The sequence below is a fragment of the Clavelina lepadiformis genome, chromosome 5 (assembly GCF_947623445.1).
Source record: "Clavelina lepadiformis chromosome 5, kaClaLepa1.1, whole genome shotgun sequence".
NCBI lineage: Eukaryota > Metazoa > Chordata > Ascidiacea > Aplousobranchia > Clavelinidae > Clavelina > Clavelina lepadiformis.
The window spans coordinates 24,511,886-24,535,977 of record NC_135244.1 but is presented as its reverse complement, the minus strand read 5'-3'; the positions used below and the strand labels follow the sequence as shown (position 1 = coordinate 24,535,977).

At 38.3% G+C, this 24,092-nt stretch overlaps 4 protein-coding genes across 4 annotated transcripts; 1 reads left to right on the top strand and 3 right to left on the bottom strand.

Annotated features, from left to right (window-relative positions):
- Window positions 1–2,276: 2,276 nt before the first annotated feature.
- On the bottom strand, window positions 2,277–11,632 carry LOC143460708 (zinc finger MYND domain-containing protein 11-like). The gene is made up of 4 exons (XM_076958312.1): window positions 11,542–11,632; window positions 11,326–11,454; window positions 2,671–2,766; window positions 2,277–2,408 (listed from the first exon to the last, which is right to left on the bottom strand). Exons 1-4 carry the CDS (start codon window positions 11,551–11,553, stop codon window positions 2,286–2,288), a joined length of 360 nt encoding a protein of 119 aa, XP_076814427.1. The 5' UTR covers window positions 11,554–11,632; the 3' UTR covers window positions 2,277–2,285.
- LOC143458737 (uncharacterized) lies at window positions 2,983–5,807 on the bottom strand. Its single transcript, XM_076955589.1, has 10 exons — window positions 5,591–5,807; window positions 5,391–5,490; window positions 5,134–5,184; window positions 4,887–4,994; window positions 4,668–4,706; window positions 4,461–4,523; window positions 4,097–4,307; window positions 3,732–3,897; window positions 3,449–3,565; window positions 2,983–3,322 (listed from the first exon to the last, which is right to left on the bottom strand). Exons 1-10 carry the CDS (start codon window positions 5,805–5,807, stop codon window positions 3,237–3,239), a joined length of 1,158 nt encoding a protein of 385 aa, XP_076811704.1. The 3' UTR covers window positions 2,983–3,236.
- Window positions 7,692–10,243, top strand: LOC143460585 (uncharacterized). Its single transcript, XM_076958164.1, has 2 exons — window positions 7,692–8,736; window positions 9,089–10,243. Exons 1-2 carry the CDS (start codon window positions 7,957–7,959, stop codon window positions 9,806–9,808), a joined length of 1,500 nt encoding a protein of 499 aa, XP_076814279.1. The 5' UTR covers window positions 7,692–7,956; the 3' UTR covers window positions 9,809–10,243.
- Window positions 11,633–17,954: 6,322 nt separating the features above from the next.
- LOC143460707 (phagosome assembly factor 1-like) lies at window positions 17,955–22,242 on the bottom strand. The gene is made up of 11 exons (XM_076958311.1): window positions 22,109–22,242; window positions 21,189–21,364; window positions 20,850–21,044; window positions 20,581–20,672; window positions 20,412–20,524; window positions 20,279–20,349; window positions 19,589–19,729; window positions 19,429–19,511; window positions 19,318–19,355; window positions 19,081–19,253; window positions 17,955–18,140 (listed from the first exon to the last, which is right to left on the bottom strand). Exons 1-11 carry the CDS (start codon window positions 22,170–22,172, stop codon window positions 18,078–18,080), a joined length of 1,209 nt encoding a protein of 402 aa, XP_076814426.1. The 5' UTR covers window positions 22,173–22,242; the 3' UTR covers window positions 17,955–18,077.
- Between the last annotated feature and the right edge of the window lie 1,850 nt (window positions 22,243–24,092).

Below are 24,092 nucleotides of genomic sequence, written 5' to 3'. Positions count from 1 at the left end.
GTTATGGGTTGCAACAGGCAGCCTGAACAGTTGTCAAGGTCCAGGAAGTTATCAAAAATCGGCCAATACCTTTGACGCACACCCACCTTACCAACATGAATGTTTGTCTTGTATGTTCGTGCGGGCAACCACTGTCCAACATCTTGCAGCTGAACGTCCTAAACCCAAACAAGATCTGCATTTTCAGCCAACTGGCCACCAGGCATAAAGCCCTCATCATCCGGTTGCAGGAAACTCACTGCACAAGTGAGGACCAGCTGGTGATACCAAATTTCACTCTAGCCGGACATACCCTAAGCAGGAAGCACGGCCTTGCCACGTTTGTCCACAGCAGGTTCAAGTGAAACCTTGCCGACCAACTCCAACTGGATCGGCAATTGGCTATGTGTGGACATTGATGGTGTTGAAGTTGTCAATGTCTACAAGCCACCGACCTCGCGACTAACACCAACAGTCATCCCAGTGTTCCCACACCCTAATATCTATGCTGGCGACTTCAATTGCCAACATACGAAATGGGGTTATAATTCCACCAGTCCAGATGGAGAATGCTCCAAGCTTTTTCTCTGGTCGCTGGAACACTGGTACTAACCCAGACCTGGCTTTCGCGATCACTGGCCACATTAGCTGGAACTTGGACAGGCGTGTGTTAAGAAGCGTGTGTTAGCCCGGAGTTGATTATCCATGCCGGAGCTGCTTTAAAGTCCTGGCCCTGACAAATGGCTACGTGTATTGTACAATTGGCTAAAAAATACTTCTTGATGGTTGATGAGACTACCAAACGTGGACATTGACCAAAAGCACGCGTGGAGGAGACGTATCCAGACAAGGATGGGATTGTGAGGAGAGTCCAAGTTATATTGCAGACCATAGATTCATGCGTGATATATGCAAACATACTTTAGCCATTCACAAGGCAAAACATCGTCAAACATATCTAACAATATGCAATCTAACAATACTTCCGTGTCGAAATCCACATCTGCAGGTTTTAAAGTTTCATATGGGGGCCATTTTGCTGCTTGTGGTCTTGTTTTAGCAAGGTATAAAAGCATTAGCACCACTCTTTTCGAGGAATTTCCTGTCAATTGGCCACTGAGATATTTAATAAATAGACGACTTTGGAAAAAAATTGATCACTTATCAACTTCTATGTTAGCCTAGTAGTAAGAGAGTATTTACTTTTGGCGTGCATTATTGGTGATGGTTATGGTGAAGAATGGAGTTAGTCAGCTTGAAAAGTCACAATACCGCCAATATGCCTCTAGGAAGCATGAAGTTGAATAAGAGGTACAGTTAGACTATAGACCGTATACATATAGACATAAGTAGCATATTTAACACCTTAAGTAATGAGAAAAGAGCTTTCAGTTACAGGACTTTATGTCAGTGCCAGTAGGCTAGGCTACGCTACAGTTGACATACGGACTATGGTACCGGTATTAACGTTAAACCAAGAAAAACATTAGTTGTAGGTAATTATTTAGCTACGCTAGACTACGAAAGACTACGCTAGACTAGACAATAGATTTTATCTATTTGCATTGCACATTAAGCACAGTTGTCGTGGCCGAGTGGTTAAGGCGACATACTTGAAATCTGTTGGGCTCTACCCGCGTAGGTTCGAATCTTGCCGACAACGCGGAATTAAAATCACTCTTCCATAAGTGATTTGCGAAAAGTGCTGTTTCGTCTCCATGACTACGCAAGACTACGCTAGACTACGCTAGACTACGCTAGACTACGCTAGACTACGCTAGACTACGCTAGACTACGCTAGACCACGCTAGACCACGCAAGACTACGCTAGAGTAGATGAAACTACGCTAGAGTAGATGAGACTACGCTAGATTGTCCTAGATTACGTTAGACTACGCTAGACTACGCTAGACTACGCTAGACTACGCTAGAGTAGATGAGACTACGCTAGATTACGCTAGACTACGCTATTAGACTACTAGACTACGCAAGACTACGCAAGTCTACGCAAGACTAGCTTGATCTAGACTAGCTACGTCTAGCTTAGCCAGCGTAGTCTAGATCAAGTCTAGCTTAGCCAGCGTAGTCTAGATCAAGTCTAGCTTAGTTTAAACTACGTAATTAGAAAAAACAAATGACGAAAAATCTAAGTGGATTCAGGAAAACAACTTGTGGACATTCAGGGTCAAAATTACAAGCGAACTTGTGCTGTTAAACCAAAGATTTAGCAATTGAACAGTTTAGTACTGGTTTTAGGCACTCGTAGGAGTGGTTTTGTTACTTTTTACAAATGCCACAATATCTTATTACCTCGGATGGTGTTTACCGAAAAATCGAACGTCAACTCTGTTATCCTTAACTCGAATAACTTTTGCGGGCCAGTATTCAAAGCCTTTTTGTTTTGCCCAAACGACTTGGTGAGGTGGTTCCTGTGTGAAAATGCCAGTTTTAAATGTGCTCCAACTGTTGATGTGGCCCAAAGAACGTGTGATATGAAATGAAAGCCGGAAGACTTGGTTCGGCCATCACTACTAAAGCTACGTTAACTTATATGTTGGTCTTCTATGGTTGGTTTTGGTGATATTTTCAAGCAACTAACTTGGCATGGAATGACTATATCAGGTAATAGACTATACAAGTGATGGACTTGCACAAAAAAAATGGTCTGAAAAAGCACATTATAAGACTTACACAAGGTCTGCAAAACCAGTCATCCACTGGCTTTTCATTGGACAAGAAAAAACAATTCTGGCAAAGGTGAAGTTCTTCCAGCTCATGCCCGCACTCCTAAATGAGAAACAACTTGGTCAGTTTTGCAACTCTACCTTCAACCTGCTCTATTGAGCTGGAAAAATTGAACTACTTTCAAGTTATCCACGAAGCTTGAGTTGTTGGAACTTCATTTTACTTATATTAATAATAACAATAGAATTTTCCCAGAATAAGTTGCTGTTACCCAGATAGCACGTCGCTCGAGGGCCGACGTCGAGCCGTTAGCTTGCTTTTGGCGGCCCACAAACGATAATCGCTGAAGGGCCAACTTCTTTTTGTCCAGCGGGCCTAGGTCGGGTAGGGAGCAACAAAATCTTTGTCGGACCTCGGTCGGCGCGTTAGCTACGATCTCCTACGAGCCGACTTTGGGCCTACCAACAATCACTAACACACAGGGTTTTTATGCAGTTCAGCAAAAAGTTTATTTTTTCAAATTTGAAAGTTCCCTTACCAGCAAACACAATATTTTATTATAATCACTATCATCATCCGCTATCATCACTTGTAGAAGATGAGTCGAAATTCATGAAATACAATTGTCTGCGCGTGGCTTCATCTTTCCGCTCTTTATCTAAAACATTTTTGTAATGAAATATATTGCATAATGTTTGTTTACTATCTACAAAATTAAAAATGCAAAGTAAAACGTTCTGCAATACATGATATGAACATCACACACGCATGCCACACAGCTTACCCAACTTGTTCTTCATTCTTTTTAGCCGTCCCCCCTCCCTATCACTAGCATTTTTTAACCATTTCTTGATCTCGCAGATACTCTCTGCTTCCGTAATACCCGATTTCTTGGCAGCATCTAGAGTATAATGACATAAAAACAAAATACTGGAGTAAACATCATCGACAGATAATAGTAAATAACACTCACAATACATCTTAAAACAATTAAGAAGCGGTAAGCAACCTAAAAAATCAAAACATGACTAAGCAAAACCATCAACACTCAATTTCGACCTATTCACCTATAACAGCTTTTGCGAGTTGTGATGAACGCATTCCTGTCTTATGAGTATGACCCTTTCCCATCCAATTACAATTGGTTGCCAGTTCACAGGTCAACAATTTGCTCAACATCATGCTGATAACATCTTTTGCTGTTATGCCACCTATTGTTTCTAGATAGGAAATCTAAAAAAAATCCTGATAAGAATCATTTGTTTGGCGGCATTATGTTACTGGTTACATGTCATGCTTTTACATGGAAGCATTATCAAAGTTGAAAAAATGTCAACGTAGTCCCCCATAGCAATTAGATAAAAGAGATGAAAATACTCAATATTCGTATTATTATCAGTAACTTGCATATTAACCTACATGTTGCACTTACAAAAACACGCGCTTGTGATTTCTCTGCTAGCAGTGATTCCACCCTATCAAAATCCTCAAATGAATCTATCGGCAAGTTGAAGTGTTCCACCGAAGAAGTGGACGGTATCTGCCCTTCCACAAATTGGCGATGAAGAGACTGGAGCATTACACTGTTTTGTTTTACTTGTCCCCAAATTCTTTCAAGTAAGAGAATAGTAGATGGTCTCTCGCTGTTCAAATATTTGCGCAACATCACCAAGAGCTTGTGACACATGATAATTGGTAGCCCACCAAAGAGTTTTACAAAACCACTTTTACTTTATTCCTTTTTACATGCAATTATTCCGGGAAAATTTATTTAGTTCTGTACAACTTAAACTTACCGTTCTGTGGGCAATTGATGTGACGCACTTGCCTGTACATCAGTTTCTTGAGAAGTCACAGAACTGCAAAAAACATGAAGTGTATATTGTTAGTATTAAATGCGACATTTAGTGAAATACGCATATTATAATGGTCTGATACGGGCACGACAAATAAAGATTGCAGTTAGTACAGTACTGGAAATATTGCATGTCAAATTTGTTTACCTTGCAACTAAAATGGGTGTTGTAAAAGAAGTATTTGCACTGCCAAAACAAAGAAATTGGTAGCATAGCTTATCACTTCTAAATTTTGAAGATAAAATACTTTCATTTTTTTACCTTAAACATTAATGTAAAGATTGGTAACTTTTATATGTAGCCCATAACTATTTTTAAAAATTACATATTATTTATAATAACAGCAATATCGAGAATAATGTATACCTTCTTTCCTGGGTGTTAGGCATTTCTGGAACAACAGGTGGTGGTGTTGAATGTTGTAAAAACAATTTTTTCCTTTTGGGTTTGGATTGGTCTGATTCCCAGTGGTTACTGCAGTAAATATGTTCACTAATGTGCAAATCACTACTTTAGACAGTCATAACATGTATAATAATAATTAATCAGGTAATTTATCAAGCATTTGCACTTTGTTTATTTCATCATCCAAGGTCAATTCTGTTTACTTTACCTGGCATCATTGTCAGAATTTGATTCTTCAAGTCGAGATGGAGGTCGAATTCTGATAAAAAATATGTATATGTTTTTGTTTCAACAAAATATTTGAAAAATGTGCGAGTTTGAAAACTGTAGACTTCATTACAAATAAATTATGTAATGTATTTAGTCAGATATTTTTAGTTGTCAAATGCTACTCACAGAAAACCTATCTTCATTGCTTAAATTGCTAAGTGTCCAACCGCATAATTGGTTTTTTATCTGACTTACTTCCTTTTACTTTCAACGTCGGTAGTGTCTAAATCTTCTGAGCAGATATGAGTTGCATTTACTGCTTTTTCACACTTTTTTCTAGCACTCTTATAATTATCTGGGAATAATTAAAAAACATGTTTAATTTAACACAGGCGATTGATCCATTGAAACAAAGCAAGTAGGCTTTGCTTTACAACAAATTTAAATATAACTACCCGTTTCTTTCAAGATTTTAGCAGCAAATTGATTCCAATCTCCACATGGTGGAATTCCTTTTTCTACTGCCCTGCAAACAGCTGTTCCCTTGATTGCACCTTTAGGGGGCCAGAAGCAAGTTATTCCATCCTTTATAGCCTTTATCCATGACTTATGAACGACAGCGACACTGTCTTCTTCATAGAAGTGCACAATTGCAAACTTTTTATCACTCATTGTTAATAAATATTCCTAATTTCCTATGTTATAAAGAATCAACTTTGGTGAAAAACATGAAACATGACAAACTTGATTTCACAAGCACTTTTTTAATTCACCCACAAAAATTAAGAATGGTTAATGTACATCATTTAAGTTTTACGCAGAAATCAATCTTTCAGCTGACACCATAAGCTATATTTTTGGTCGTACATGCAAAATAGTTTTAAATACTTAAACTATTATATCATCACGTGTCAAATACAAACCTAAATAGCTAATGAATATATATATAAGTTAATGAAAACATGCAAATAACATTACAAAAGCGGTATAGAAACAAATTGACTTTTGTTGGGTAGCAATACACATTTTGAACAAACTTCTTTTAGATTTATCACACACAGACGATTATTTAGATCTCGTACAAACCAGATGTTCAGTCTGCTTGAATGAACTGGATAGGAAAAAAAGTTATCCTTTACATAAAATGTTTGGCAAACAAGCTGGGTTGAGTTATTATAGAACAAAATATTTTGAATTAGAGAAATGCTTTCCTGTACTTTTACACAGTTATCTGGACTTTTAGTACGTAAAACATAATCAGATACGTACAGTTCATGGTATTGCATACAATCATTAACATCTATGTCTGCAGGCAGAGGTCCTGTACAGTGTCTTTTTTTGTAATGTGTGCCCTTAGTTTTGTTTGCTTTAGTGAAAGGCCTATGCATTTTCTCTGATAACCGCCGAATGGCCTGAGGTAGTGGTGCATGGGGCTTCCTTAAAAGCCTTTTCAGTGACTGCAAATAATTTTCAAATGGAAAGCTGCAAAATGAATGAAGTGGTCCAAACTGCTCAGCATGCTTAGCTAGATGTGTACGACTGTCTTTTGGCAAGTAAGGAAAATGAGGTCTTAAAAGAGTCAGTAAAGAGTTTGTATGAGACAAAGGTGTCTGACTTTCAATTACCCAGTGTTTCAGAGTAGTAACAAAATCATTCTCATCATCACTAGGCCCATCACTTTCAGAATTACTGTCATCATAGTTACTCCAACCCTCATTTTGACTTTGAATTAAATGACCATTCCGAGATTCTACATTACTGTTTACCATATAAGTACGTTGGTCTGAATTATCATTAACATCAAAGTCAATGTTCTGCGAAACAGAACGATTACCGGTACATGTAGATATTGCAGATATACTTTCTGTAGTACTATTTGATTGTAATACAGCAACCGGATCCGATCTTTCTTCATCGCTTTGCTGGAAAAATATGTTATGCCGTTCAGCTCGTGCTGCAGCATGCCGACGCAGTGTTCTATCAGAAACTATACTGGTATGCATGTTTTGTGCTGAAGCCATGGTTAACCTAAAAACATGACACTTTTATTAGTCAAACTAGAAACTATTATACATTACAAGTGCAAAATTACACACCTTAATTCTATTTTACACAAGTGCCGGAGAGACTCAAAATACACATGAGGGGGCTTTTTTATCCCCCGTCTAAAATACATGTTTCGCTCATGATAAAGTTACAAAACTTGGCAGTCTTGGACACCTAGCCTAGGTTTATTATTGGACCTCTTCAGATATTGACTTTGCTTGCATGACTTTGTACGTATTTCTTTCTTATAGGGCACATTTTATTTCGAGATTTTGCCTCATTCGAAATTTAGTGGATGTCTTTTATATGCCAAATGGTTTGAAATATAGGCTATACTTTTGTTGAATATTGATTTATAATCCTGAAACGGAAAACAACCTGCCTTAAGCAAATGACGCAGCAGTAGGCCTAGTCGAAAAACACACGTAGGCTACGTGACTAAGGCCATTAGCCTATACCAAACTCTTTACGTAGCCTAGCGTGCAGACAGAGATGCACATCAACGCTAGAGGCAGGTAGGAAAATAATTTAAACGTTTCGAGACAACTAAAACATTCGCAGATACTGTACCATGACAGTATTAGACTGTCAGTTTAAAATTTTAGTGAAGAGCCTGAAAGAAATTTCAGCTTAGATTTGTGTAAAATGGACCGCAATAAAACGTGTAATTTGGACCCCCCCCTAAATTACACGTAGAGGCAGATAACATTACCTGTTTTCTTAGGATATTAAACTTTCATTTTGTGATCCTTCTGATCTTGAACTTAGTACAAACATGACCACAAGAGCTGAGCGTAAGAGCAAAGGAGTGTATGGAAAGTGGGATGAAGAAGCGATGCGACATGCAATAGGGGCTGTAAGAGATGGCACAATGGGTATAAAAAAAGCAGCCGAACAGTTTCATGTCCCCAAAACGACTCTTCTAAGAAGACTGAAAAAGAAGAACAAGATTGCTCTTGGCAGCCGCAAGATGTTAGGAAGATCTACTGACCTCCCGGAAGAGATTGAAAACCAATTGGCAAAGCATATTGAAGATATGGAAGCCAAGTTTTATGGCTTGACATCGATGGACCTTCAAAAGCTTGCATTCCAAATTGCAGAAGCTAATAACATTTCTACTAGATTCAACAAAGAAAAGAAAATTGCTGGCTATGATTGGGTGAAAGGATTTCTGAAAAGGCATCCAGAAATATCTCTTCGATCCCCGGAGGCAACATCACTAGCGAGAGCATCCGGATTTAACAAACCACAGATAGCTAAGTTTTTTGAACTCATTCATGACATTTATGAAAAGAACAACTTAACTGCTGCCAGAATTTATAATATGGACGAATCTGGGATAAACGTTGTTCAGAAATTGTCAAAAGTTTTAGCTAAGAAGGGGAAACATCAAGTTGGCTCGATAACTAGTCAAGAGCGAGGACAAAATGTGACGGTTATTTGCTGCATGAGTGCAGCAGGAAATTTTGTCCCACCAGGCTTCATCTTTCCACGAGTGCGTATGAAGGAAGAGTTGAAGGATGGAGCTCCTCCAGGAAGCATGTTCACTTGTCAAGTGAGTCATGTTTAATTGTCTAGCAATCCTACCAGGCAAAACCCATCTTTTCTATGTTGATGCTATGTGTGCCGACATTGAATCTATGTAGGACTGTCAAAATGGTGGTTGTTACCACTGGGATGCTAAAGATGTCAAATTTTATAGCCTGCACTATTTACGTTTGCTAGTGTTTTCAAATGTTTCAACCAATTGGGCTATAAATTAATTAAACTATGCTCATACTGACAATTTGTTATTTGTAAAAATTGGTTTTATTATCACTGTATGGTGCATAAATTTGGCTTTGCTTTACAAAATGTTAGTCTCTCTATGCTCAATAGTTCGTAATAAATTTTGAACCTTTTTTCAGAAAAAGGGATGGATGAACAACGACATATTCTTGGAATGGATAAAACACTTCAGCCAGCATGCAAAGCCTAGCCAAGAAGAGAGGGTCCTGCTGATCTTAGATGGACATAAAAGCCACACGCACAATATCGAAGCTTTAGAGTTGGCATCAAAAAGTGGTGTTATTATGCTTTCATTACCACCACACACCAGTCATCGGATGCAGCCATTAGATTTAACTTTTTTCAAACCACTGAAGACCTATTATTATCAACAAATTGAGCAGTGGCTGCGTGCAAATCCTGGACGAGCAGTCTCTGCGTTTCAAATTTGTCGTTTGTTTGGTCTTGCATACGGAAAAGCTGCAAATGTTAGCTGTGCGGTGAATGGATTTCGAAAGGCCGGAATTTATCCAGTTAATATGCTGGTCTTTAATGACGGTGATTTTGCTGCTGCTGATGTCACAGATCAACCCGATCCAGCTGAGAATTCAGATGATCTAATCGCCACCACAAGCTCAGCTCTAGTGGAAAATGCAAGCTCAACTGCAGTTAACACCACTCCTGCTTGCATCAACAAAACAGCTGAAACCAGCAATCTAGTTTCTGACATGCAAGCCAGCCCTGTAGGCTTACTCTCATCCATTTCTTATTCTGAGAAAAAAAAAAGTGTTGTAACTGTCACAGATATCAGCCCTCTACCAAAGCGAATCCGATCTATGAATCCTGGTACCAAACGGTGAAAATCTTCACGCGCCACAATTTTGACAAGTTCTCCTCATAAAAACACTCTGAATAAAAGAGACAGTGATGTGACAAAAAGAGGCGGTGCACAAAAAACGAAACAGAAGAGAGGAAGGAAAACAGAGAACAAACAGAATTCCATCTGCCTGGTGTGTGGAGATTCTGCAGATGAAGACTGGATTCAATGCAAAAACTGCAAGGAATGGGCCCATGAAGAATGTGCTGATATTAGTGATTCCAAGTATTATTACTGCGACAACTGTTCGTAAATGTGTGTTTCTGTTTTTGCATGGGTTGTTCTATTTTTGTGAGTTATCGATGGTTCCAGATTGCACAATCACACATTGTGTAAATTGGACCCCTCATTTGAAAAAATTAAAATTGACTATTTACCAGCAGTGTCATTGAATTAGAAACTTATACAGTGAAGTTAGGTGCTATCCGAATGAAATTGAATATTAAGTTGTATGTTTTGTTCAAAAATGGAAGGGGTCCATTTTACACAACAGTTGTGTAAATTGGACCCTTAGCATGAAAAAATTTAATTTGGTAGTGCACCTCCAGTTTAAATTATTTAAGCCCGATACTTCGTTATGTTGTACCTTTCATGTATGTGAATAAACAAGTGAAGTTTGGAAGAAATCGACCAAGGACTTTCGTTATTATCAAAGATTTTGCTTAAGGGGTCCAAATTACACTGGTTTCCCCTATAACATTTGGATTTGTATCAAATCTCTAACCACTTATCAGCAGCAATACTAGGCTATATAACAAACCGAACTATAGTTTAAAATCCACCAAAAAACAATTTTTGCCTGCCTTCATATCTTTTAAATGTTACATCCTCAATCCAAACTATTGTATCGTATTGTATCGTAGGCCTATGTAAAAACTGTTAACTATAACCAACTATATCCTATCGCATTGTTCAAACTAGACGGCGTACTGGCTGGCGACGATCAATAGATAGCCTCAAAGCAGAAAAAAACATTAAAATGATATCGATTTGATAACTTAGAAATAAATGTTTATTTAAGTGTTAAACAAAAACTCAGAATAAACAAAGAAGTATAATACGTGTTATATTCAAAATATCTGAATAAAAAAGCCAGGGGTGTTATTACTATAGGAATTACTATAATTATTATAATTGTTACCAACATTTAGTGATAAAACTTTCCGACTGTTACGAACCTCATTAAATAATAACATTTATATTTTAAAAATATTAAATAAAACTAACTTATGTATGTTTAATCATTATTTTGTTCTAAACGGTTTTACGGCATCATCTAACATCACTAATGGACCTCCGTCGGCCCGACAAAGATCTTTTGGACAGCGTAAAAACACCGTGTCTAGCTTGCTACCCATTAGCGGCAGAGGAGCTACAATCGCTATAGCGAGAATAGCTCGTTGTAGCTGTCGGGCCGACAACTACGTGCTATCTGGGTAGTTGGTTTAAGTTAAGCCAAGTCGTGATTCTGGTTGCTTCCATGTACAAAGTTTATCTTACATCATAAAGTTGTTGAGCAAGTTTTGTTAGCCTGTGCTTTCGTCCAAACACAATCGCATAGTTGTGGATCATTAACTTCAGTTTGCCTTCAAATTCTTGAACTGAAGAGAAAGCAAAGTCTTCGCAGTCCTAGAAAGAAACCATCGAAATTAAAACATTTAAAACTTGGGTGAGTTATGGATGAAATTTAATCCACATGCATAATGGTTGTTGTACCTTTACCAACATTTTCAGGTCATAATGGCGGAAAACGAAAAAATCATAGTATCGACTAATTTCTTGGGATGGTTTCTTCTTAAGTTCACTTAACTGGAAGTATAGTTTTGCATCATTATATCTAATTGCCACAAACTATTGGTCCCGAACAAAATAAAATTATTGTTTTCCTTTGGAATATAAATACATGTGTAGTGTTATAGTGTACACATTATCAATGAATACTGGTAAAAGTTTTGAGCGAATACTTTTATCTACTACAAGTTACATAAACATTGACATATATACCAGATAAAACGTTGATTAGATGGAATAGCCATCATGCTTTGCTGACTAGAATATGTTTCAGTAGCTTACATGGTTTTTTTCTTGACTGATGATAAAGCTTAAACACTTTCCTAACTCGTGCTGCTCTTTTAGATTTTCTTCAACTTTCTGCAAAAAAATGCAAGGTAGTTGCGGGATAACATGTGAAAGTTTAAGGTACAGTAAAAAAAACGAGGCCCAACTGGTTTTATCATTTCTTTATTCACAGTAACATGTATCACTTATAAAGAGAGTGCTAAAAGAACTGAATAAAAACTCCATGGACCGTAATATTATCATAAATAAACCTTGTATACCAAACTTAAATGGAAGAAGAAATCAAACGAAAAAATAATAGAAACTAAAAGGACTTTTCAAAGGTTTAGCAGAAACAATGTTTGATTTAAATCATTAAACAAATATGACAAATACACTGGATCATACCGGACAGTGTGGGCACGTCCAATCCACACCGTCTTTCACTTCACGTTGTGACTTGCTGAGACAACTTAAATGAAAAACACGTCGACATCCACATGGGATGACTTCGCCAGGATTGTGGCAGATGAAACAATACCAATCGTGTGATTCTTCTGCCTTTGCTTCCGCCATCTAGATAGGATTTCGAAACATGTCCATGTTAGAGCAGCAGGAATTTTTCTTTCTTTACGTCTAATATTTCACATGAAAAAATGCAAGATTGAAATAAGCTAAACAGATAGCACCATATATTGTTGGCTTAGATTTTTATTGATAAGTGAGTTTGACATTTTTACTAAGCTTCGCAGCATTTCTGAGCTTGATTTGGAATTATACATGTTTTGGCTGTACGTGTGAAACATCTCTTGGTATGATCGTATGTATGGGAACAATACAAAAATGAAACAACTCAAACTCAGTACAAGTCCAATTAATTAAATTCCATACTCAGCAGAATCCCAAGTACTTGCTATGATGTCACAATGCCTTAAATGATGTTACCTATTATTTATACTGACACATCTGCACAGGGATAGCATTTTGATAATGAATTGTAAATGTCAGTACGAAGAGTGACAATGTTGCAAAATGTTGGAAACAACACTATGTAATACCATTTTTTTGTTGTTCCATATTAGGATGCAAAGTTTGTTAAGCACATGCATGGGTATTGGTGATATGTGCGTAAGTATATAGCCAATTGCTTTCCTTGGCTCAAGCAAGAATACATTGTTAAGTCGTACATGACTGACGATGATATTAAAATCTTTTTGCTTGGTTTCAAAGTAAATAAACTGTCTGTAAACACAAATAGTTGGTCACATCTAGTAGTTGTTGTTGTTGATTACATTTATGAGATTAATATCTGCAAATTACTATATAACTGCATTGTGTAATTATAACAAGTGACCTGTCTGTTTATTTATTGTAATTCCATAAAAATGTGAACCAACACAGGGCAATCTTAAACATGTGCAATTGTCTAAACACACATAATGATCTCAACTTATACACATGTGAACGTTAAAAAACAATTTGATTTTTTTAGTTTGTTCAAATAATGAAATCAAGATAGTGATGAAATTAAACCACGCTTTTTTGCATATATATATATAAATATATCCTAAATTTTTTTTTCAAATAAAATTGCAACTTTTTTGATACAGATCCTTTGGGTTAGCAATAACCATTTGATAAAGCATTCTTTTCAAAAAAGGGCAAATATTCCACTACATGATTATCTTGGTACTCCATTGATTTGCACTATGACAGGTTTCTTTTTTGTTGTTGTCGTCAGTTTGTAAAAAAGTCAAACAAAATTCAAAAATGCTAGTATTTAACCTTTGTCCTACTGCATAATTTTACACCGCTAAAAGGCGGTATGGTTACAATTGTACCCACATACATTTTATATTGAAATTCCCAAATTAGTTATACTTTTTGTACGGTGTGCCGTATTTATTGGTCTGAACGTTTAGCTTCTGTGCTCTACGGAAGTATCACACATGTTGTTAGGCCACGTAGACAGTGGACAACGCTATATGATATAGCATCTTTATCTTTGTGACCTCGATTATACGCAGACAAACAGCTCATTATGCCGCTGTACTCAACTCCCATAAATTTCCTCTGATATTTCATGGCATCTCACTCAGTCGAAATTTAACATAGATTTCGAATGAGATAAGTGAGTAGAAATTTCTAGCCTACATTGTTGCTGTTTGGTGGCTCAAAGTTACTGACTAGCTTAGCCAGCGTAGTCTAAGATCAAGGCTAGCTTAGCCAGCGTAGTCTAAGATCAAGGCTAGCTTAGCCAGCGTAGTCTAAGATCAAGGCTAGCTTAGCCAGCGTAGTCTAAGATCAAGGCTAGCTTAGCCAGCGTAGTCTAAGATCAAGGCTAGCTTAGCCAGCGTAGTCTAAGATCAAGGCTAGCTTAGCCAGCGTAGTCTAAGATCAAGGCTAGCTTAGCCAGCGTAGTCTAAGATCAAGGCTAGCTTAGCCAGCGTAGTCTAAGATCAAGGCTAGCTTAGCCAGCGTAGTCTAAGATCACGGCTAGCTTAGCCAGCGTAGTCTAAGATCACGGCTAGCTTAGCCAGCGTAGTCTAAGATCAAGGCTAGCTTAGCCAGCGTAGTCTAAGATCAAGGCTAGCTTAGCCAGCGTAGTCTAAGATCAAGGCTAGCTTAGCCAGCGTAGTCTAAGATCAAGGCTAGCTTAGCCAGCGTAGTCTAAGATCAAGGCTAGCTTAGCCAGCGTAGTCTAAGATCAAGGCTAGCTTAGCCAGCGTAGTCTAAGATCAAGGCTAGCTTAGCCAGCGTAGTCTAAGATCAAGGCTAGCTTAGCCAGCGTAGTCTAAGATCAAGGCTAGCTTAGCCAGCGTAGTCTAAGATCAAGGCTAGCTTAGCCAGCGTAGTCTAAGATCACGGCTAGCTTAGCCAGCGTAGTCTAAGATCAAGGCTAGCTTAGCCAGCGTAGTCTAGATCAAGGCTAGCTTAGCCAGCGTAGTCTAGATCAAGGCTAGCTTAGCCAGCGTAGTCTAGATCAAAGCTAGCTTAGCCAGCGTAGTCTAGATCAAGGCTAGCTTAGCCAGCGTAGTCTAGATCAAGGCTAGCTTAGCCAGCGTAGTCTAGATCAAGGCTAGCTTAGCCAGCGTAGTCTAGATCAAGGCTAGCTTAGCGCATTGGTTGATGCGTTATGGATTACGGCTGATGACAACGCTGGCCAACACCAGCAAGCAATACAAGCAAGCTGCAAGCATAGCTCAAAGGAAGGATGGAAGAAAAATCATCAAGAAGAACGAAGCTATCCGCAATCTGGGTCGACACCTTTACAACGTTTTGGATCTGCTCCCGATTAATTCTTAGCTGGTAAAGTGCATTCCTCATTTCTGAATAAATCGTAGCTTAATTCTTGGTGTTAGTATGTATCAGCGCACATGTTTCATGATGATAATAACAAAATATTAAATACGTTTCTTATTCTGATTTTACCTCATAGATTTATGTCCCCAAGGACAACGCGTACGTAAATTCATGCTATAGTTATACCTTATATTTGTTCTGCGTAATTCACGCATCATAATCATAATCGAGAAATTCAATTTGAACTAAAAGTTAATGTATTCCTTACCCCCCTATCGACTTCTACCTTTACTTATTTTTCCATATTATGTTTTGTGGTAGATGATTTTTTATTTTTATTTGTATGGACACAGGCTAACTAAGCCAAATACTTATCTTATCGGTCACTTACTCCCCATTGTCTATCTACAAAGCATTCTTTTAATCTTTTCTTACGCTAAGCACTTTTAGCTACGTATTATATTAACCCACCTTTATTGCTTTCATAAATGACTTATATTAAGTACAAGCGTTATCACACGCCGTACGATTATTTGCCTTGTTTGTCATAATATACCTGGTTGCAAGCTGCCATCCTGTATAAGTCAGAATCTGTTAATTTGTGACTGTCCCGATAGCCTCGATTTACAAATAGGGCACCGAATAAACTTGCATACAATACATGCAAGGAAAAATCGAATGGAGGCGAATCGCGATTTAAACTTATTATTCTGACTGATCGAACTTTTATTTTCTTCTCCTGCGTTACGCAAATCCTCTTACCCTTACCCACCCTTATACTTACATTATCTTGCAACAAAAATTCGGCAAACCAAACGCGTTGTCCGATATCATTTGTGTCAAAATATTGAAGTGCATTTAGTTATAATGGCAATAATTTCATTCAAACTCTTTGTGTTAGGTTTTATGTGCAATTACATTTACGATACGATATTACTTGGGTTGTGGTATACGTAAAAGCTATAAAAAAAATATGAAAATATTTAAAAACCCTTCTATACAACATAGTATTAGCGAAGAATGTTTACTGCTATTGTTTTCTTTTGCATGTTTCCATTTGTGTACCGTTCGATGACTGCCAGAATCTGGCTGGGGAGAACACAAATTCTGCATTCTCACTGCAAGCTGCCAACAAGCAAGACTTGCAAGCTGCCAACGTCAACAATCCTACCTCGAAGCTTTTATGAGTTGGGGGAATTATTGTGGCGGTCGGATAATCAATTTAAATAAGTTTGTGATAATATTATGAATTAATGTAATATAAGATTGTGTACGACATAGAATTCTCGTCTATCGAATCAGCGAAGCATAACACTGCGTGACGTAATCGATTGCTTCGTGCTTACTGTGTGTGCTTTAAGAATTATCAGTCTCTTCTTGCTATTACGAACAACGCCGCAACATGTAGGTCTTTATGCTGTAGTTGCTGTACCAATGTTTTATCTTGATGTATTCGTTGAAAGAAGCTTCAATATAATCAGAATATAAAGTTGTCGAGGTGTACAATTAATTCTAAGATTAAGAAAAGCGAAATAACGACCTTGAGGCTACGTGTCATGGTAAAATCTAGCATGGCGTTCGCCCATTGGCTAAATACGGCGAGTATAAAAACTAACTTTGGTCTAAATCTCTCTTCCTATTCTTCTGTTCTGCTGAATTGAAGTTATTACTGAATTATTCGGAATTGAAGTCATTACTGAATTGAAGTTATAGCTTTGTTTAAATGTGAAAGGATGATGAAAATGTTTCTGATTTGATACAACAATATTTCGGACAATATAACAATTAGACTTTATGAAGCTGGTGTTGATTTAAAGAAACATTGTAGAGATAGCAGACGCAACGGAGTCAAAGACACAATTGTCTAGGAGTTTAAAAGAAAGACTAATAGCCTTTGGCTTTAGGCCAACCTAAAAGCAATCCACATCGTCATCCCCACAAAACCATGGACATCATAATACAGTAGAATTCCCTTATATCGACAACTTTTCGTTGGTCCCGGCAAAATTCCTTTCTTTTACGTACATTCGAGTTCGCCTTTATCGACACCTTTTTTAATCCCCCAGAGCATTTTGTTCGTTTATAGTGACAGTTGTAGCTTTTCTTTTCTCTCCGGGACGTAATCCCACCTACGACTTTATGACGTTATCGTATAACGGTTTAGGTTGCCTAGTCGTATTTGACGTAATTATGATGTCACCTTACTGTAGTAACACCATATTGTTCCGCATCAGTAACGTCGGCGTGCGCATTACGCGTAAATACAACTACCGTTATTTTTCACGATCTTGTCTGTGTTGTTCTTTGTCGTAGTGTACGCGAAAACATAAAATTAAGCGGCAGTGCAGATTAGAGCAAACATTTAACCCTTACCAAGCCTTATTGAACTAAATCCGGAATTTGCATCAATTTATATTGACTCGTCTGTATCGAAACTTTTTCTTCATCCCCTTGAGTTGTCGATATAGGCGAATTCTACTGTATTAAAAGTCGAATGGGTCTTTTCGACCAACACGTTCACAAAATTTCATGGAACTCTTCCAAGATCTGTTTTGCAATGATTTGGTTTGAATACCAATACGATGACGTCATATTCGCTCCCTGAATAGTTTTATGTAAAGTTGTAAACGGTTTTGCCAATAACCGGTACATGAAGGTCGACAGAAAAATCATGTGCGCGTTTTCGGAACCTACGTAATTCTATCCTTCACAGAAATAGCCTAAAAATGACCTACTCTTTAAGCTACTTTCTGCTGCTTTAAAACAAATTCTGGGATTTCGTCTTTATGATAACCATGTTAAATGACGTAACACAAGTGCACAAAATTATTTGATAGCGTCACAGTTAAGTATGAGTCATCTCTTTAATGACATCTTCGTATGTGAGGTCGTCAAGAGTTGTCGATGCTCGGCTTGTAAAAAGTGACGGAAGCGACGTAATTGTTCCGCATGACCTGTGCCGGATACAAGATATTTCAAGTTGAAAATTATTAACCGAATATCACCAACACAAGCCCAGATAAGAAATTAAGTGTCTTCCTAAAAAGTACTTAAAAGAGATTTTCCTTAAACTTAAAACAACTTGATTATGTATTGAGCATGGCGGTAGAGTATGTCCAATTGTCCATAATCACAGATAACCATTTTCACGGCTGGAAAGTAGTCTGTGATAAAATGAGGGTCTATTGAAGTGAAGCGCGTCGCCTTACAATGACGTTTGCGTGGGATCTACGAAGTTGGAACCGACACAGCGGATGGAATGCACAGAATAGATGGGCTGAGGTCAGAGAAGGGCGTTGAAAGGATCTTTGTGCTCACAAGGAAGATTACTTAACAAGGCTGAGGCTCCCCTACGTGCCAACTCACTCCAACCCACTTTGCACGGTATAAAACTGATCCAATTTATTCCTACTCCCGAAGCACATGAGTTGTACTTGATCGGGATTAGCCCACACACTCGAGTCTTTAGAAGAGGGAATTGGGCCATGACCCCCAATTTTGGGATCCATAAGCCTTGTAACGTCTTTATACATTTTCAGTGATCCTATTTCCTTGTTTGCGATCACTTATCAGCAGAAAGCTATGCGGAAATATATGACAGCTGGGTGTAAGGTGTTAAAAAACTTTGCACAAAGCGATTTTTAAGCGTGAACCAGAAACTGGCAGCAGCTATTGCGCGTATAAATAAATACAAAAAAATATTTGATTTCAACGTCTTTTCAGACTTAAAAAAGCAAATTCTTACACTTGCACATTTGCTGGCAGGGTGGGCTATCGGTACCACAGGAAATTGAGAACCAGCTTTTAAAAAGTTTTGCCCGTGTGCGACGTTGATCATAAAAGTGAAAGTCAAGTCGTTCTGCTCTACACTGATCTTATGAGCACAATGCATACCTCAAAAATCATGTTCTCAAATCCATAGCAGTTGGTGGATCCGAAGGGATTTGTGTTGTTTGTCGACGAAGATCTATTCAGCACAACTGGCTTTCCCACCACTTGGGGTCCTCCAAGAGCTTCAGTCACCTGATCCCAGGGTGAGTCGGGGGAAATGAGGAAGGCGCCACCTACTGTAAACAATCATCAAGTCACCACCTACCACTAGTAGTGCTCAAACCACAGCAAACTACTCACCACCCTGGAGGTCGATCTTGAACTCGGACCTGTAGTAACTGATGCAAAAATATATTGATGATAAACCAGTAGATGATTGACAGGGCATTAATATTGCCGTCGAGAACTTACATGTTGAAGTTGTAGTGGCCTGGATGGTTGGAATGTAGGATAAACTTTTTCACTTTGTGGGTGGAGCCATCGAACAAAATGTCCTTAAATCATAAAAGTTGATGTTTTTACCAACTCGAAGCGACGTATTTCGTCATCGAGCACATCCTGACGCACTCACCAGGCCAAGGGTAAAATAATTGTAGAAATAATCAGAATGGTCTGATGGCGCCATCTTGTGGGCTCTCGACGAATGTATTTTCATTTTATCTTCAAGTTTGTAGAAAGTCTGGCAGGGATTTCCTATCTCCGAGAGCACGTCCTGCAGAAATTTGTTAGGTAAATGTTTCAATAATGATGACTTAAAGCAGGGGTCGGCAACCTTTTGCTAGTCACGGGCCAAATGTCGAGTGTACAACTCTTTGGTGGGCCGGAATTTTCATTAATACTATAATTCACACTCACTTCAGTATATTACGCTACATTGCTGCAATCTCAATCATACCAATCACAAAAAGAGCAAAATATATGTTTTCACACTTCAACAACACGGCATTAATGTGACACGGCATCTCTCTTTGTATCTATAATGACTAGTCTAGTCTACTCTACAGACAATACTAGTCTACCGCCTTCGCACCAGTTTTATGGCGTAACAATAAACTATTACGACGTACTTATGGCTTAACAATACCACAATTTTTTCAAACACTGCTAACACTGCAGTTTGAAACTCAATAAGAAAGGGCGGGCCGTATTCTTGTGATAACTAATTAATATGTCTCGGGCCGGACGATTTCGCATGGCGGGCCGGATCCGGCCCGCGGGCCGTAGGTTGCCAACCCTTGACTTAAAGGGACTTTGTTCTCACCTGGGCAGTGTCATCAAAACGAACGCAGCGAATCGAAGTCTTTAACTTCAGGCCAGTTGTGTTATCTTCACCTAAATACAAGGTGGCTTATCCAGTAGAAAGCAACCAGAACCACAAAAAAATCCGCCACTACCTTCAGACACGAGCTTGAACTGAACGCCGTAGCATCTTCCCTCCGACATAAGCACGTCGGTGCACTCCGAGTATATGTTGCCATGGTAACACGGCAGAGGCATCGGCGGAGCACTGCAAGAGACCGAGTAATTTTTTTGCGAAATGGTGAAATATTTGCAGGAACTTGCCTTGTATCAGCCAGGTTGCTGCCGTTGTAGATGCTCAGCTTGGTCAGAACCAGGTTGGAATCGTCGGGTTGGCTTCTCGTGCCGTGATTTGCCTGCATAGAAATCTTACAACACTGTGCGCAATACAAAAAGTTGTAGAGTTTGTTGCAGACAAAAAGTGGTTTCTCTTGAAACAAATAATTTTCTTAACTGAAACCAAAGCCAGCCACATCAACATCACATAATTATTGTATCATAATCACATAAAATAACATAATAATAACTCTCACCTCGTAAGGTTTGTCAACTGGAAAAAGAAAGGTGATTCCCCTAAATGTTAACATAGAAACGTGATGTTTCTCGTCAAAATGCGGGGGTAGAGTGGAACCAAACGTCTTGTCAATCAACTTTTTCGTGGGTATAATTTGCGGGGAGTTGAAACACTTTCCACAATATTTGAGTTTTGTCTTGCTGAGGTCATAAATCTGCAATAATATGAACAAAAATGATGATGATACCAATTGTGATGAGGAATCATCGTCTAGTTTCAGTTGTGCAACGACTTTTCTTAGTCCAAGGATAAAGATTGTTTTATACATTTTACACAAATAAAGCGGCTACTTTAAAACCTCAATAATTTTTAGTCTTTGACTTCGAGATTCAAACAAAAGTCGAACTCCATCGTTGACGAGGTTGAGTTGCAAATCACTCTCAAACGGCTGCTTGTCGTTGTAAATCACGTCGACATTTCGTATCGTGCGACAATTCTGTTGCAAGATCTGAACCGCTTGAAACAATGGCATTCCTGCATGGGCAGAGATATCTTGTAAAAATATTTAAATGTGCAGTGGAATCTCGGTGAGTCTATCACTCGCACGACCGTAGTAAAATGGTCATGTTAGCAAGGTGGTCGCATTAGTGGATTTCACACTAAACTATGATATAACAATTGTACATAGAACCATATTCCTTATATAGCCTGGGCCCTAGACCTAGAGTATAAAGCGTGTTTTTGTGATCCTGTTTTATGTGAAGAAGAATATTTATTTAATTCGTTGTAGTCGGCGTTGTTGCGCCACACATCGAATAAATACGATAAGGGATTAACTACTTTCTTCTGCAATTCAAAAAGTCTTTGATAGACGCTTGTTTTAATGCAATTTAATTACTTTCTGCAATGCTTCAAAAAGTCAAAAAGAGCTGTGTCTATGTCACCTACAACTTGTTATTATCCAGATAATGTCATCGATGTCTAGCTAGGTTCGGCAGAGAGAGAAAAGTTTTTGACTGATGAGTGAGAAAAGAGTCACCCATAGACTTGCAGCAAATATTCGTTGAGGTCGACATATTACATACTTATAAATATAATACATAATATATTACAAATTTTAGATATGGAGCAAGGTGAAGACAATCGTAAAAATGTTGTGACTAAGCTTGGTGATGGGTGGTCTGAGCATACAGACTATATAGTCTCTACATTGCGAAAGTGAGGAAAGATGTTAATAGTTTGAAGCATCAGTGAAATCACAAAATAAATATAACTCACCAAGCGCAAACTGCCACTGCTCATTTCCTAGAGATCCTTCAGGCACCACTTGGAGATCCAGCATGGCTCAACCAATCAATTTTATTACAAGTCGCAACAAATCTATCAACAAACAAACAACACAACAGTTAGTGCCAGTGCCACTCAACCTGGAAATTTAACCTGCGTTCTTTGGCCGATAGATGCTATATAGTCACGGATTATCAACTGAAACTGGTAATTGAAGGCAAAACTATCATCTTCCACTACTAGTCCAACTACTGTAATCTTTCCTTTAGAATTGGGTTGAGCGCTGTTGTACGGCAATATCCAGTTAGTAAATCCACGGTTAATACAACAGACAGCTTATTACACCAAATTGCTTGCAACAGAGTTTTTCTACTCATTCTCAATTTTAAGAACACCAGTTAATAGATGCAGCCACCGCTTAATACATCCTGGACACTAAAAACATCTGCTTTCAATTCCTCACCCAGGCAAGTTGGTTTTACTGTATTCAAATAATGACCTATTATGAACAAAAATCTAATCGAACAAGCTGGGGGCAAATGGCTGTTTACTTTGAAGAAATAATCGCCGATTATGAGCAAATATTAAACAGACTTCTAGAACATCAGTCATTGCAGTTACAGCAATTGATTATTGCAGCTGAAGCAATCTTCTTGTTCTGGCCTATGTCTTGTGCATGAGGTAGGTTACGTGAAGTAGCATGACATCACACCTCCTTGTTTTGCCAAGCTTTAAACTGTTGCCGGTCTCTAATTAGAAATCCTTAGTAAAATAATCGCATATACATGTCTGGGCTAGGCAATAAAATATTAACAGAAGGACATAAACAAGATGTGGCAAGAACAACATCGCAACAACGTTAGTAACTTGATGACGTCATACTTTGTCAGTAACTTGATGACGTCATACAAACTTTCCACTATATCGGTTAATGAAGTAGGCTAGGCTTGTTACTTAAGTAGCATAATTTAAGAGATTTAAAAGCGATTAACCGGTAAATGTCAATTCGCTCATTTCAACCCAGAATCTCGACTACAGAGTATGGCAGGAGCACACCTGATATTTCAGTATGTTTTGGCCGAAACGGTTTTGCACACCAGCAGAGCAGTCTATCTAATAAAAGGGCACTACTTCTTTCGAGTCTAGTACACAAGTGCATAATCAGATAACCTCACAATTTAAGTAGCTGGGGTTTAGTATATAAATGCATCCTGTGGTTGTGCACTTCCAGACTTTTGCATTATAGACCTCTTTTTTCTCCATTTTCTGTTATCAAGGCCACGCCTTACCTCTCCCAAACGTTGGCAGTGCTTGGGGCGCTAGTCGCGGTGAACACCGGAATTTTGCTTCTGCAACCCCAAGATCTCGGCAAAAACTGCCATACTCTGCAGTCTAACCCAGAGGGAACCGTAATACATAGTGCATAACTAGGCCTGCAACCTGTACAATGGTAATTGTGTGCATAGCCAAACCGGTAAAATGAAACCTTGTAAAACCCGAACCGGAGTTGAACCGTTTTTCACTGCGGGTTAGTGGGATGACAACACACCTTCCATGAACCTTAAATCAGTTAAACGCCTAACAAAAGATCACCAATGGCCAAATCCAGTCTTTGTTTACAACCTAATAGTCCTAATGCAACATCAAATCACGTGACCTTATTATTTCCTTATAAACATCTAGTAAACATAGTGCTTTTTTTGATGGATGGTTGCAAAACATTTAATCTTTTATTGACAAATTCTACAAAGATTAATGTCATCATTGATGCCTTAATGCTCAAGCCCAATCAAAAATGTTTTGTGGATACATTATTTATTTAACCGGAAAGCAGAAAGTGTCTTGCTACGTCTAACAAGTGGCAAGTGCTATGTTATTGTTGTTGTCAGCAGCCCCGTTAGCAGACACGAGCAAGAGGTGACGTATCCCTGTAAAAATGCAAACATTTTCTACTTCTAACTGTTGCCAAACATGT